At 50.5% G+C, this 16,007-nt stretch overlaps 2 protein-coding genes across 3 annotated transcripts in view; one reads left to right on the top strand and one right to left on the bottom strand.

Moving 5' to 3' along the window:
- The window catches only part of PTDSS1 (phosphatidylserine synthase 1), a 76,014-nt gene extending 73,076 nt beyond the window's left edge, over positions 1–2,938 (bottom strand). The window contains exon 1 of the mRNA XM_077876176.1: positions 2,718–2,938. The gene's annotated coding sequence lies outside the window, so the exon portion shown is untranslated. The remainder of the gene's footprint in view (positions 1–2,717) is intronic.
- UQCRB (ubiquinol-cytochrome c reductase binding protein) lies at positions 2,436–7,988 on the top strand. Of its 2 annotated transcripts, none has more exons than XM_077876184.1 (4): positions 2,436–2,763; positions 5,863–5,934; positions 6,991–7,157; positions 7,777–7,988. In XM_077876184.1, exons 1-4 carry the CDS (start codon positions 2,748–2,750, stop codon positions 7,852–7,854), a joined length of 333 nt encoding a protein of 110 aa, XP_077732310.1. In that variant the 5' UTR covers positions 2,436–2,747; the 3' UTR covers positions 7,855–7,988. The 2 variants fall into 2 exon arrangements, with proteins under 2 accessions (XP_077732310.1, XP_077732311.1); XM_077876185.1 differs by lacking the exon at positions 2,436–2,763 and adding an exon at positions 5,513–5,537.
- The last annotated feature ends 8,019 nt before the right edge of the window (positions 7,989–16,007 follow it).

The following is a 16,007-nucleotide window of genomic DNA, read 5'->3' on the forward strand; positions in this document are numbered from 1 at the left end:
TCCCGGTGAGGACGAGGACAGAGGCTTCCCTTTGACATTGGCAGGCCTTCCAACGTGGTTTCATCACAAGACCTCTGTATTTTCTGTGACGTGTTACGAGCTTCTGGAACATGCTAGATCACATCCACCTAATAGCTACTATTCACGTAGATAATGCGATAAAACACATTCCAGTTTGGACAATCTGCGCTGTCACCTTCCTGAGCATAGATACCCACATTTGCCCACAATCGGCTACTGAGAACCAGGGAAGGAGAAAGGGTGGGGGCGGGGGGAGTAATGTGACGGTAAGTAAAGGGCAAGGAGACCTGGTAAAAGGCCACAGCAAACCTCTGACTTCCTGCCAGTAGGCAAAGATCTGCAGCATGAAAGGACAGTCTTTTCCCCATCTATCATTTAGACACGTGATCCCGGGCCAGTAATTTAACGCCTGGGTCAGATTGTTCCTTGTGAAGCCAGGCCTGTGGCTTCAGCCGTCTGCCTGGGGATCACAAGCTTGGGCGGACAGTTAACACTGGTGGCTTCCAGTGAACCCCCCTGGTATGTGTGCTCCTCGTCTCCTTCCACACGGACTCTGGGCCAATGAGACATCATCAGGCAGAGGCTGGAGAAGGACTTGCACGCTGGGACTTGTCCTCTTGAAACATTTGTCCTGGGAACCCGGAGCCAGCACGTAAGGAGGCTGCGTGACTGTTGGAGAAACGAGGTGGAGAGGAGGCGCCCGGCCAAACCTCAGCTGCTCTGCCCATGCCGAGGCAGCACCAGACGTGTGGGGGAGGACGCCACCTTAGACGTTTCAGCCTCAGCAGGTACAATGTGCAGCAGCACAATCCAGCTGAATTCAGAATTGGGTTAAGAAAGGGTTTTGAGGGCAGCCCAAGCGGCTCAGCGGTTTAGCGCCACCTTCAGCCCGGGGTGTGATCCTGCAGACCCAGGATCGAGTCCCGCGTCCGGCTCCCTGCGTGGAGCCTGCTTCTCCCTCTGCCTGGGTCTCTGCTTCTCTGTGTGTGTGTGTCTCTCATGAATAAATAAATAAAATCTTTAAAAAAAAAAAAGGGGGGGTTTTGAAACACTAACTTTGGTGGTACTCTTGTGCACCAGGGTCCTGTGGTGTGTTCTATGTCCAGAAGCCTCATGAGAAACTAAATTTGTCCTGCATCAGGGCCAAGTATATTGGCCTCCCTGTTAGGTTTTATTCATGTGCCCAACAGACATCGGAGTTCCTAAAGGGCAGTGTTGAGTGTGGCATAGATACATGCCTTCGTGGAGTTCTCTAATGGGTGGGATCAATACACAGGAAACAAGGTTCAGCTAAAAGACAAAGCCTGGAACCATCTCAACTGGTCTTTCTATGGCTCAGAACCTCATTTTGCCTTTACCAACGAACCACTTGTATCAGAATAGGCTATAATGAGCAATCCTAAAGCCTGACGTGGTTTTTTGGTCTTCTTTTTTTTTTTTTTTAATGGTTTTATTTATTTATTAGAGCACGAAGGTAAAGGAGGAGCAGAGGGACAGGGAGAAGCAGACCCCCCGACAGGCAGGCAGCCCAATGCAGGGCTTGATCCCAGGACTCAGTCCCAGGACCCTGGGATCATGACCTGAGCTGAAGGCAAAAGCTTCACCGACTGAGCCACCTAGGCGGCCCATATCTTAAATGTTTTTAAACCACAGAAGTTTTTATCTCATACGTGTCCAATGTGGGACCAAAAAAAGCTCTGCTTCATATCACCTTTAGTGACAGAGGTTAATGGAGCCTCCAGTGCGTCGTAAGTGTAGCCAATCTATGAAAGGGAAAAGGAATGTGAATTGATTTTAACTACCCATATTTTTCTCCCCCAAAGGTTTAGCGCCTGCCTTCATCCCAGGGCCTGATCCTAGGTCCTGGGATCAAGTCCCCATCGGGCTCCTTGTAGGGAGCCTGCTTCTCCTCTGCCTGTGTCTCTGCCTCTCTCTCTCTCTGTGTCCCATGGATAAATAAATAAAAATATATTTAAAAAAGTTTATCTCTCCTTAAAATTGCACACATGAAAAAAAATCAAAAAATTTTAAAAAAAGGTGACCTGCACTGGGGGGGGGGGGCACTTGGCGGGATGCGCACTGGGTGTTATGCTGTATGTTGGCAAACTGAACTCCAATAAAAAAAATAGTAAAAAAATAAAAAATAATAAAAAAATTTAAAGAAATTTAAAAAAATAATATAAAAATAAAAATAAACACAATCGCACGCAAATTCTGTTACCCGTCTTAGATGTAGTGTTTTGGCGGCCTCCGCGAAGGCGCGGGGGCGGCGGAGGTCAGCGGGGGTCAGCGCTCCCGGGCCCGGGGTCACAGGGTCACGGGGTCACGGGGTCCCCCGCGGCCCTTCCGCGCCTCCGTTTCCTCCGCACCACGGGGACCGCGGAGGCACTGACCTTACGGACGGAGAGCCAGGTGCGAGCGTCCAGGTGAGAAGGCGCAGGTGCCCCGAACCCCGCGCGCCAGCCCCGCGGCAGCGCCTCCGCCCCAGGCTGACGCTCTTCCCGGAAGCTCAGCCGACGCGCTTCCGGGAACTGGGCGCCCGGCACGCCCCCCCCCCCCCCCCCCGGCGTCGCGCACGTCACCCGCAGGTGCCCAGGTCGGCTGCAGACGCTGCGCCTGCGCGGGCGTCCTTCGTCGCCCGGCAACGCGACGCAGGGCGCCTGCGCACCGGGCCCCGCGCGTCCTCCAGGACTTACCCAGCAGGCCCCGCGGCAGCCTCGGTCAAGATGGCGGGCCGGTCAGGTGAGTCCCCGGCGGCCTCCCGGGCGGGCGCGGCCGCGCTCAGCGTCGTAGCGGGTCGCTCTGCGTCCTCCCCGAGCGGCCGGGCGTGCGGCAGCCTCCGGGTCGCCCCCGCCCCCGCCCCCGCCGCTCCGCCCCGGGTCCGGGCCCGGCTCGCGGGAGGGGGAGGGGCTCCGGTGCCGGCCGCCCGCGCTCAAGGGCAGAGGCCGTTAGTCCCGGACGCGGAACCGAAAGGAACGGGGCGCCCCGGAGCAGGCCCCGGCCTCGTGCCCGCGGGGACGCGCTGTCCGTGCCCCGAGGCCGGGGGTCCGCGCGCTTCTCCCGCCGCCGCGCCTCGGGCGAGCCCCCGGGGGCCGGGCCGGGCGGGCGGAGCCGCAGGTCGCCGTGGCCGCTCTGGGCGAGGGCGCGGCCGCGCCGCCGGGGGCTGGGCTGGGGTGCTGCGGGCGCGCAGGCTCGGGCCCCGGGTCCCCGCGGTCCCCAGACGGCTGCTGCGCGCCGCACCCGCACCCCGATCGCGGCCCCCGACACCCCCCGACCACACCCCGCACACCCCGACAGCGGCACCCGCACCCCGATCGCGGCCCCCGGCATCCCCCGATCACACTCCGCACCCCCGACCACACCCCGCACACCCCGATCGCGGCTCCCACACACCCCAATAGCGGCACCCGCACACCCCGATCACGGCCCCGCACCCCGATCGCAGCACCCGCACCCCCCGATCACACCCCGCACACCCCGATCGCGGCACCCGCACCCCCAATAGCAGCACCGCACCCGGATCGCGGCCCCCGGCATCCCCCGATCACACCCCGCACACCCGGATCGCAACAACCGCACCCCCAATAGCGGCCCCCGCGGCCCCCGGCATCCCCCGACCACACCCCGCACACCCCGACAGCGGCACCCGCACCCCGATCGCGGCTCCCGGCATCCCCCGATCACACTCCGCACCCCCGACCGCACCCCGCACACCCCGATAGCGGCCCCCGCTCCCCGATCGCGGCTCCCGGCATCCCCCGATCACACTCCGCACCCCCGACCACACCCCGCACACCCCGATAGCGGCCCCCGCTCCCCGATCGCGGCTCCCACACACCCCAATAGCGGCACCCGCACACCCTGATCGCAGCACCCGCACCCCCCCCGATCACACCCTGCACACCCGGATCGCGACACCCGCACCCCGATCACACCTCCGCACACCCCGATCACGGCCCCGCACCCCCGATCACGGCCCTCGCACACCCGGATAGCGGCACCCGCACCCCCGATCGCGCCCCCGCACACCCCGATAGCGGCCTCCACACCCCTAATTGCAACCCCCGCACACCCGCACCCGATCGCGGCCCCTGCACCCTGATCGCAGCCCCCGCCCCTCGCAGACTTAGACCCGAGCGGCTTTTAAATGCTAGCGGCTCCGTTCTCTCCGCCCCCCTCGCCCCCGGCAGCGGTGAAGCTCCTAGTCGCCCATCGCATGAAAATCCCGCTGGTAGTCTCCGTGGGGTCGAGCCTTGGGAGGTGACGTTTAAGAACTGTGTGGATTTGACAGATCCTGGGAGGCGCTGTGCTGCGCCTGTGGGACGCGGCCTCCAGGCTGGCCTCCGGGGCTCCCGGCTGGCTGGGACAAGTTCCTAAGGCTGCTCCTCTGCTAGGACGGGCTGCAAGTACCCGCGAGGGGGGAAAGCAGGTCGGGTGGTGCCTGCTGCTGAGTATGTCCTCCACCACTGCGTTTGTGCAGTGCCTCTTTGCTACTTGTTTTTATTGCCTTTTTTAAAAAAAAAAAAAAAAAAGATTGCATTTATTTATTCATGAGAGACACAGAGAAAGGCAGAGGGAGGCTCTCCCTGTGGGGAGCCCGACCTGGGACTCCATCCTGGGACCCCAGGTCAAGGCCTGAGCCAAAGGCAGATGCCCAACCGATGAGCCACCCAGGCGTCCGGATACTTGTTTTTCCCAGAAGCGATCTTTTCCATGGTGCTTGGTCTTCAAGATCTACCAAAGCTGTGTAATGCATGCTCTACTAAAGAGGAGGGAGGAGGAGTCAGGAGAAAAGAAGAGCTTGCTTGCATCCCTCAATGAAAGGCTGGGGAAATTTTAGAAGGTACTCCCCTCCTTAAGCTTTTGTACCTCCCCTCCTTACTACATGCTTCCTGCGGAGCTCAGGCACCAACGCCTTGCCCCAGGCTCAGTCCTGCTGCCCAGAGAGCATGCACGTTCCCTGTGTCTTCTCTGTTTCATTTTTTTTTTCTTTTTATGATAGTCGCACAGAGAGAGAGAGGCAGAGGCACAGGCAGAGGGAGAAGCAGGCTCCATGCACCGGAAGCCCGACGTGGGATTCGATCCCGGGTCTCCAGGATCGCGCCCTGGGCCAAAGGCAGGCGCTAAACCGCTGCGCCACCCAGGGATCCCCTCTTCTCTGTTTCAAATACCCATTTCCGGGTTGGAAGGCTAGCTACTTGGGAGGAGAAAAATGGGCTGCTTCTATTAATCCATGTTAATTTTAAATGACTGGCTAATGGTATCAAAATCCTCCCAGAAATACGTGTATTCTTAAAGACGGTAGCCAGGTGAAGCAAAGGTAACATAGAAAACAGATTCTGGAGGATGCGGGTCTGTGGGACCTGCCAGCCTACCCTGAAGCCTCCCCTTCTTTTCATAGAACTCCCAACTCCCTTGAAAAGAAAGGTTCACGCTTCCTGGATTTTATATCCGAGACTACAGAAGACGGAGGAGTTCTTGGTTCCTTTCCCACAGCCTCCCCTTCCATTCTGACGGTACAGGGTTCACTAAAAACGGGGGTCTTGGCTTGCACAGGCTGGCGTGCCACTAACTACTCTTGTACATCATATGCTCAACTTTACTTTTTTTTTTTCCATGACTTGCTCCCCAGTTTTTTTTTAATCTGTGATCACTTTTGCTGATAGATAAATAAGAAATTTTTTTCCACAGTACACAGTATGTACACTTTCAAAAAGAAATTCCTTCCTATGTTTGCAATTCTCTAACAAGGTAGCTCCGATCGCACTGGTTCTTGGCCCATCCAAGCGTTCACATAGTATAATAAGTGAATCGTAGCAACTAACACTGTGACAATATCAGTTGCAGCATCAAGCCGGTGGCTGGAGGGCATTCGGAAGTGGTATTACAATGCTGCAGGGTTCAATAAACTGGGTGAGTATCCGGTTTTCCCTTGGTTTTCTTTTTTTGCTTTTCTGAGAGTAGTGCTTTTTTGCAAGACTTATCATGATTCCCAAAAAGTTTATTTAACTAATGGTGCCTGTGTACATTAGAAAACTTTAAGATTAGGTCACATTTTATTGTTCACTTATTTCCTTTTTACTATTTTGAAAAGAGTAATAGAATCACCTCATATATTTGAGGGGGAAATAAGTTCTTGAAATATGGGAGCAGTATGTTTTCCTTATTATATGTTCCCTCTCCCAACTCCTCCATTTAGCATTTGAAAATTAAGTTATATGGACTCTGAAAGTAAGAAATGTTTCGAATGTTAGGATTGTCAAATGTTAAAATCATCAGATACCTGAACTTTCTTAGTTTGTCTTTTCTTAATTGAAGCCTGACCAAAGCATCATTAATGTTACTGGTTGCTTAGTACACTGTCATCTAAAATTCTGTAGTACCTTGATTTCAAAGTATAAGCAAATAGAGATGTGGCTTACTGGTGTGTATTTAAAAATAAAGTACATAGAATATTTAAAAAATTGTTTTAGATAAAATGTGAATTTCTGTGACAGTGGATTTTGCAAGATTCCTATATTGTTTCTACAGTACCAATTAAGACATAGCGCATTATGAAGGAAGGAAAAATAAGACAAAATCAGAGAGGGAAACAAACCATAAAAGACTTCATACTGTGTGTGAAGCAAACCATAAAAGACTCAGCTCTAGGAAACAGGGTCGCTGGAGGGGAGGGAGGTGGGAGGATGGGGTCACTGGGTGATGGGCACTAAGGAGGGCACGTGATGGGTTGAGCACCGGGTGTTATACGCACCTCAGGAGTCACTTAACTCTACCTCCAAAATTAATAATATACAGTATGTTAATCTGTTTCAAATAAATTTTAAAAAAGAAAAAAGTAACCCATATTGTGTATGAAATGCATACATATTTCACTCAAGTCTTATGTCCTAAACATATTTTACTCATTTTTTAAAAAATGTTTGATTTTTGAGAATTGTCTTCCATCTGTCTTGTTTTCTGTCATAGGGTTAATGCGAGACGATACAATATACGAAAATGAGGATGTGAAGGAGGCCATAAGAAGGCTTCCTGAGAACCTTTACAATGACAGGATGTTCCGCATTAAGAGGGCGCTGGACCTGACCATGAGGCATCAGATCTTGCCTAAGGAGCAGTGGACGAAATACGAGGAGGTAACTCAGAGTTTGTGTATCTGACAATGTTGGCTGCTGAGCACTGAGCGTTAGAAACAGAAACACTTTGATCTGTACAGTGCCTTAGGCTTCTTAAAGTTGTGTCCCATAAATACCCTCCTGGCAGCCCGGTGAGGTTAACAGAGCAAATGTGAACTCCCTTTATAGAGAAACACTTTGTGACTTAGAGGTGACGTGACCGTTCCAAAATCACTGAGCAGGTCTCTAGTGTAGAGACCCAGATCCTCCATACTCTATACTCTCTTCCTGCTCTGATGAAAACGTGGTGGGATCCACATGATGAGCCCGTGGGGTGGCCTCTGGCTCCCAGGAAGGGCCTGATGTAAACCCTCACCGCTTGAACTGCACACACTTCTGCTCTCATGTCTTCTCTGACCCACTTGTCCCTCTCAACCTATCAAAGCAACTAATTACAGTATCTTTGTGGGTTTTTACACTTTTACATACATTACGGACAATTCTTAGTCTGCTTAAAAATATATTTCCTTAGGTTAGAAATAAAAATTAATTTTGATAAATTTCTTTTGTGGAAGACCTTTTGAGTGGGATATATCAGCGTGTGGTGGTGGCATATATTTTTATTTTATTCATTCTTTAGGATAAATTCTACCTTGAACCTTATCTGAAAGAAGTTATTCGAGAAAGAAAAGAGAGAGAAGAATGGGCAAAGAAATAATCATGGTGTTGAAATCTGTGGTTGCAGCTGCCCTCAAATACTTCGAAGAAGTTGGGTAAACGTGAAATGTACAATTTTGGAACTATTTGAGCTGCTAATGTATTACTTTAAATAAATGTCTACTGTAGTTATTATTGGAGTGTTTGAATTCTAAATCTTATTCTGGATAAGCACTAAATTTACATATTAAAATTATTTCTAGACTCCTAAAATATTTTTTAGTGTTTTACTGCTTGCTGGAGCTCAGGGAGGTCACTTTAATCAACTTGCCTCACTGGTTGGGTAACGTCTTAATTTATTGAAGGATGCGAGATTCTTGCAAGAATAGTTGCCTTTGTATTTCCTTTGTAAATTAGCAGGATACGTAGAAGCCACCTAACTCGGCAGGGCTGGAGGAGAGCAAGGAGCAAGTGCCGTTGACTTTACTGTGTGTGAAGCAAACCGCACTCTAGCAGGTTGGCTCAGACTGCACAAGTTACCCAATGAAACGAGAGAGGGCTCACCCCCCTAGTTTGCCAGGATTGGGAAACAGCCTTCCCCAACCACTGCTCTCTGGATAGTACTGATTTTACATCCTGTCCTTTTTAAAAGATTATGTATGTGGTCCTAGTGTGGGTCTGTGTAGGTTACATAAGTGTGTTCTTGTGTTGATGGGTGTATTAGAAAACAAAAACTAGACATTAAATTGACAAAAATACAAAGTAAAAGTGTTAAGGTTATAATTTTAAATATACTAAATTAGAACCATTCAGTAACGTCATTCCCACCCCTAAATTCTAAAATGCTTCAGCAGGGGCACCTGGGTGGCCAGCAGTTGAGCATCTGCCTTCCTCTCAGGGTGCGATCCGGGGTTTGGGTTGCCTACTTCCCCCTCTTCCTGTGTCTCTGCCTCTCTCAGTGTCTCGTGAACAAATAAATAAAATATTAAAAAATAAAATTAAAATTAAAAATGCTTCAGCATTAGGAGCTGTGTAGGACCTGCAACCTGTGCAGGGTTCCATGAGCCTCTGCTGTGTGCCGAGAGAGCATCCGATTGAGATCCTCCCTCAGAATGGAACAACAGTGAAAAGCAAGTTTGGTGTTACGTTTAAAATATATATACACACCTATGTTTACAAATGTGTTATGATGTTTGAGAGTCATTGGAGTTTTACAATATGAATAAAACTGTCTTAAATCTTTTGTTAAAATATCAGAAAACCTCATTAAGCTCTCAGAGCCTTCTCTTTCAGAATATTTTCTGAAATACCTAATCATTGGCAATTTTCTTCGCTCTGGTCCAAGTTACCTGGCTCCTCATTTGGTAATGGTTTTGGTCCTGGTAAAAGCAGTTCTCCTGTAACATAACATTCGTGGTTTGACTTTGCAATCCACTTGACAGTATCACAGACGCTAGTGTCCGGGAATGGTTTAGTGCGGGACTATAGGTAGGATTAGTTGATTATTAAGATTTTTGTGTCCACATGCTTCCTTACCGGGCCTAATGAGGCCCCTCAGATAATTTCTCAGACGACCAGGGGCCGCCCAGTGTTGCAGCGATTCAGTTTCTTTCCTCACACTTTTCCAAATAAATCTGAAGCTCACACATTGCTGATAGGTGTTAGAAGCATAAGAGTCATTTGGATCTCGTTTTGGCAACATGTGTCAAGAACTGCAAAATCTAAGTAATTGCAGTAGCAGCCACCATTATGTCGAGCGCTTGCGATCACTGCACGTGAGGCACTGTGCAAGTACTTCATGGTCACTGATCCCACAGTGATGCGGCCACATAGGATTATCACTCCTTGGTGAATGAGGAAACCAAGGCTTGCTTACGTTACAGCTGGCCCAAGGTCACGCGTCCACAACAGTAACGTGTGGCTCCAAAACCGTGATGCTGTGCTGCTTTATGAAAAAAGATGCTTCTTGCCGCATCGCTTCTCAGTGAAAACCCAAGCACTGTAAGTTTTCAGTAATAGGACATGCTTAGGAAAGCTGTGCTGAGTGGGAAAAGTTTATTTATGGGGATAGTTTTAAAACTTGGAAACTTGTGATATTATATAAGGAAAGACAGCGGTGGTTATATTTTTAGTGAATAAGGGTGGTTTTGTAGTTTTCCTTTTCTCTGATAGCCTTTCCTTTTCTCTTGTTATAATTGAGTAGCAAACACCTTTACAATAGAAAAGGCAACAGCAGGTATTGGTGTTCTTGGCACAAAAGCTGTAGGTCAGAGGATCTCTTGCGTTGCTTGAGCCCCTGGCCCCAGGCACTCTTACTGGTGAAACGGTAGCTAGCAATAAGCCTGAATAATTCTGGAACATGTTCAGGCTGAATAAGGAAGACTGGATGAGGAACCGCAGGCCGGCGGTGCCCTGGTATTTCTCTTGTTGCCAGTGAACTTGCACGGCGAGGATTAGAAACCACCCAGGGGCAGATCAAGACTCCCTGGAGGTTCTTAAGAAAAAGACCAGGTCACCCTGGGAGGAGGTTTCAACAAAGTCCTGCTTGGCAGAAGAAGGTTGAGAAAATGGACTGTCCAGGACTCTCTTTTTTTGTTTGTTTGTTTTGTTTCTTTTAAAAATATTTTATTTATTCATGAGACACACAGGCAGAGGGAGAAGCAGGCTCCCTGCAGGGAGCCTGACGTGGGACTCGATCCTGGGACCCCGGGGTCACGCCCTGGGCCGAAGGCAGCACTAAACCCCTGAGCCACCCCGGCACCCCTACCTTATTCTTTTAAATGGAGAGGATATGCAAGTTCTTTGAAAACCATAGAACACTCTATTACTGTTTTTACTGTTGGTGATAATTACTAGTATTGTTCTGTTTGTCATGAAGAATAAGAAAGTAGAAACAATATTTGGAAAGAATAGTTGAAGGGGTGAGAGTCTGCTTAATTGGCCAACGAAATCCTTTCATTTGGAAGAGAAGGTCTTTTTGTTACCGGAAGCTGTACTGTTTGAGAAATCCTCTTGGGAGCATCTGCCATACGGAGGCTCATCGTCCTGCGGACACAGGAGAGGGATTCAGACAGGAGTCTCCTTACTGTGCAGCTGCAGGACTATGATTTCGCCTCTCTCTGCCTCAGTTTCCTCAGCCCTAAAGTGGGGCTCATGACGGGACCTACTTTACAGGGATATCGTGAAAATTACCCGACTTGGCTGGACGCTGGGCTGGCGGTGAGCTCTAGGAGGCTCAGTTTCCGGGCTCCTCTGCGAATCCAGGGACAGTAAACATCCCGGAGGTGCTGCGGACCATCCAGCCCGGCGGTGGGGCGGCCGAGGCCCGGGTGCTGAGCCCCTTCCCCTTCCCCTTACCCCCACGGGGCCCTGTCCTTTCCCGGCCGAGGTGCGAGACAGGAGGAATGGGACGCGTGACAGCTTGATCCGGGGAGCCCCGCTTCGGCCCTCCCATCTCCCGCGTCCCCGTTGCCCTCCGGACTGGCACTGCTTTTCTAAACCGACGGTGTCTCCCATCCTGCCAGTTCACTTTGTGCAGTGGGAAATGCCCGCTATCCGTAACCGCCCCCGGGTGGCCGTGGGCTTGGGCTTTGACGACACGGTCCCCAGACCTCGAACTTGGCTGGGTTTGCTGACCCCCAGGCGGTCTGCTTTGTGTTCCTGCTCTGCGGGGCCACCAGCAGCTGGCGTGGCTCCCGGTGCTAGCCCGGCCCCACCAACTGGCCCCACCGGCTCCTGGTGGTGGGAAGGCGAGCAAGCGGCCGCGGGGCCCAGGCCCCAAGCACCGACCCCCAGCCGCCGGCAGGGTCTGCCCCTAGCCCCGATGGAGCTCCCGAGCCCCCAACACGCAGGTGATGTCCTGTGACTGGTGCCCACGTGTTAGTGAAGGAATCCTCCCTGGCAGCACCACTGCCGGTTTTAAGACTCTAGAATCGTAATAAGATCCCAAGGGCAGATCTTGATAAGGACTTCATGTTTGCCTTCAGGACTCCCTTTTAAGGCATTAATTCTGCGCTAATCCCGACTTGCGAAAGGCTCACTCATAAGAACAAAAACTGAGCCAAAGCCCCAAAGTTCCTATAGCCATAATAATCCGCTCACATCCCCAAACATGGTGGGGTTCTGTTAACATGGACATCCTGTGTGCCGCGTGGCCTTGAAAATAACCCAAGTACTTGGAATTTAAAAGTGCGGTGCGGTGAGCATCAACACTGTGCTAAGCAAACCCGCGACCTCCTGGCCGGGGAAGGGAATTGAGGTTCCCCTGCACGGGCGATGGGAATATTAGGAACGAGGGCATCACAGGGTATCACGGATGAATGGAGCTGAAGGGCGAAGGACTCCCAGAGCTCCAGGAAACACAAGGAAAGGGGCCCTTCCTAGCAGACGGTACTAAGCTCCGCCACTAGGTGACGACGCACTCCAGCTTTACAGCCTCCAGGTCACCGCGGCCAGTGGAAGATTTATCCGTTCTGTGCCCCACCAGCTCCCTCCCCTTCATTTTTCAGGATGACAACACCTTAGAGGTTTATGGCCATCAGGAGAATTTACAACTAAGCCATGTACTGATGTAATGAAATCTAATATATGCTGTGCAATGAATTATGAGATGTTATTTAGTTTCAGGATTTTATTACTTCAATCAGTTATGACCATATTTCCTTTTATATGATTGCTCACTCTTTAAACATACCAGATGACTGTATAAGGAACACCTAATAAAGTCTATAGATGTTAAAATATCAATGTTTTAATTTATTTGCCATAATTTGTTTAAATTCTGGTTATACCGGTGTTCATATTAAAAGTCATAACATGTTAGAATCCGAGATCTCAGATGGGACGGTGCCCCTGAATTATATTTTGCTAGGAAATGTCACTGTACGTGTTAGCTAATTGAGCAGGGAAGAAGAACGGGATCGTTAACAAGGCCGTTCGTTTTCAGCGTAGATTCCAGAAAGTCTGTTAATATTTGAGGGGTTTCTGTATTATGACAAACTATTTAAATTGTTATTCTGGATTCTCGGACTGTATCTCTCCTACAGTCAAAAGTATGTATTATTTGTTTTACTTTGTATTCTAATACATTTGCCTACTTTTGCATAAATGCCAAAAATGTAATTTCAAAATAAATCCCTGTGAAACTTCTGGTAACATTATTCGGCTGAGTCATTGCTCTGTTAGGATTCTGACGATTTTCAAGAAAATTTTATACCATATATGAAAACTATATCTATAAGCCAAAACCCTCGAAAAAGACGATTATTTGGTTTACGAAAAAGTCAGTTTATGATTCCTTTCTTACGCACGCATGTAAAACGTGCTTGCCGCCAGCCTGAGAGCTCGCGCCTGATGGCAGCCACCGAGGCACGTCCTGAGCCTGTAGGGATTGGGGTTTTGCAGCTGTAAAATGAAGGGGTCTAACTGCAAAGTCCTTAAGACTCATTTCAGCACCGAAACCGCCTGGGTCTGTGATTATCACTCATGCGCTTGATTGTCGGGACAAACTCCCGTCGATGGAGCATCAGCTTCTTGCACGTGTGGTTCCCTCATGTCTCTGAATCCTCCCTTCCCCCCGCTGACGCACATATTATCACATCTACTGTGGGGAAGAGGAAATTGGGCTGGAAGAGGTCGTTTTTACGACTGCTTATTATGTAGCCAAAATAAAAACATTTTTGCTGTGTGCTTTTTATGTGTTTTATACCAGGTGGGAGCTAGGGGCGGACCAGGGTCCCAACATGGCACTACTGACATTGTAGGCTGGGCAATTCTTTGCTGTGGGGGCTTTTCTGTACATTGTAGGACGTTTAGTAGCATCCCTCGTGGCTCCCAAAACCATCTCCAGACCGTGCCAACTGACCCTGGCTGAAAACCGTCACGGAGCCAAAGTGGTGGAGACAGATAGGTAAGCAGATACACAAGTATGCAGGTGTGCAAGTCATCCGTAGAAGCATATGGACCAGGAATTATGGAAGCATGGGGGAAGGGAGACTTTTCACTCAACCTGGAGGGTAATCAGGGAAGGCCCTCTGGCGGCATAGCTGATGCCCAAGGGCCAACCAAGCCGAGAAGGTGGTGAACAGCTTTCTAATCGGAGGAACATAAAAAAATTAAAAATAAGAAATAAAAATAAAAAATACTGTATGTTGGCAAATCGAACTCCAATAATACATATATATATATATATATAAAATACACAAAAATATGCATTTCTTGTATTTCGTAGTTACACGCTTTCCCACATGCTGTTATCAAGTTGTTTTTCCTCCCTAATCAATCTTATTCACATCTTTTGCCTATGCCTCTATTTTTTTTATTTTTACAGCTTTTTCCTTCTTGGTTTGGATTTTTTTCTCAGCGTCCCTCTCCCCAGTTTGGGCCAGTTCTTACGTACTACTTGTGTGAGACCTTTATGTATGTAGACAGTACTCCTTTTGCTGGAATCTGCTGAGATGCTATTTTCTTATTTCATTGTTTGGATTTTGTTTAGGTTATTTTTGATGCCTTTTCAACCCTGTTCATGGTGGTTTTGGCCAAATGGGAGTTTCCAATTCTTTTTTTTTTAGATTTATTTATTTATTTATTCATGAGAGACACACACACACACAGAGAGAGAGAGAGAGAGAGAGAGACAGAGAGACAGAGACACAGGGAGGGAGAAGCAGGCTCCATGCAGGGAGCCCAACGTGGGGCTTGATCCCGGGACTCCAGGATCAGGCCCTGGGCTGAAGGGGATGCTAAACCGCTGAGCTACAGGGGCCGCCCGAGTTTCCAGTCCTTATGTAGCACACTCTATCAGTCTTTTCCTCTGTGGTTTCACCTTAGAAGTCACACTTCGAGGAGTCCTCCGTCCTCTACAAGGTCGTACAAATACCCAGGGATGTTTTCATCCCGTACTTTTTGCTGTAAGATGTAAAACCGTGAACCTTCGCTCTCCAAGGAGCTTAGGTATGTGGTATAAGCGAGGTGTGTTGTTGAGAGATACTAGGGAGTCCAGTTGGCGAGACTGGGTGAGGGAGGCAGGGGGACCCCCAAGGGGAATGCTTACGGGGGAACCTGAGCAGCCCCTTTGGGAGCCCGTCATGCTGTGGGGTGTCTCGCTGTGCTCGAGACTCCAGATCCACTCCCAGTGCTTCTCCACCTGCTTTGTGCCCAAGAGGCTGACCCGCGTTGACCGTATGAAGCTCCTCCATTGACCTTTTGCCCTCTGGCTGCTGGTTGTAGGTTGGCCAGTGCAATGTCGGCCCAGGGAGAGGCAGGCGGGAAGGGGCCGTGTGCTGCCCCCCACCTGGTGCCTGCAGCCATCTCCCCCACCCACTCCGGGGCTTCCCTCCAACCCCACTGCCTTCTGTTAGCAGTCCCTTTGCCAAGCTCCCTGAAGAGCGGTTGGGATTTTCCAGGGGACCCCCAAGCACTGCTGCTTGGAAGTGATCTGGAGAACTCGACAAGCCTGTGTCTCCCAGGCTGCCCGACCACATATGCTCTCGTGGTGGGAACCCCTCCCGAGGCCCTGTCCCAGCACCCCCACCTCGTGGCCTCCATGCCCCGTGGATCTGCTTCTAGTCAGGGGCCAACTCTTCCACACAGCTTAATGCAGGGAAAGGCCCGTGCTAAGAAGCTGTCGCAGGGTGGGAAACAGAAGGTTGGCCCGTTCTGACATGCTGCTGCACTGGCTTCCCGGGCAAAGCCGTCCTCCCGGCTTGCAGCCCTCTTCCCCGAACACGCGGCTCAGGTCCACCCCTGCTCCCATCTCTGGGCCGCCACTCACCACTGCGCCATTCTCCGCATTTGCTCGAGGTCTAACCTTGCTTTCAGATGACAATGAAACTCGGGCCCTCCCGGGCCCCAGGGCACCTGATGCAGCCGGCTGTCTTCTTGAATTTCTGAAGCGCTTGCTGTTCGACCAACCACCTGTTGTTTACAATTAGCTGGGACAACCCACCTAGTATTCCTGCCACGCCGCCCACAGTCTTGTCCTTGTTCCTGCAGAACACTCTTCAAGGAGGGTCTGGGCCTTGTCGCCGTGGAGGCTCAGAGACGTCAGCTGACTGACACAGGACGGCAGCAAATAAGCCAACCGAGATTTCAATTCCGTCGGCCTCAAAACGGCATGCGGCCTTCTCCTTGTCTGCCCTCCTGCGTTTACCATCGGAGTGTCTACACGTTCGTGCTCCTTCTTCGCAGGCAGCCTCCCTTTGGAAAGTCTCTCTT

Source organism: Canis aureus, chromosome 28 (genome assembly GCF_053574225.1).
Source record: "Canis aureus isolate CA01 chromosome 28, VMU_Caureus_v.1.0, whole genome shotgun sequence".
Classification (NCBI taxonomy): Eukaryota; Metazoa; Chordata; class Mammalia; order Carnivora; family Canidae; genus Canis; species Canis aureus.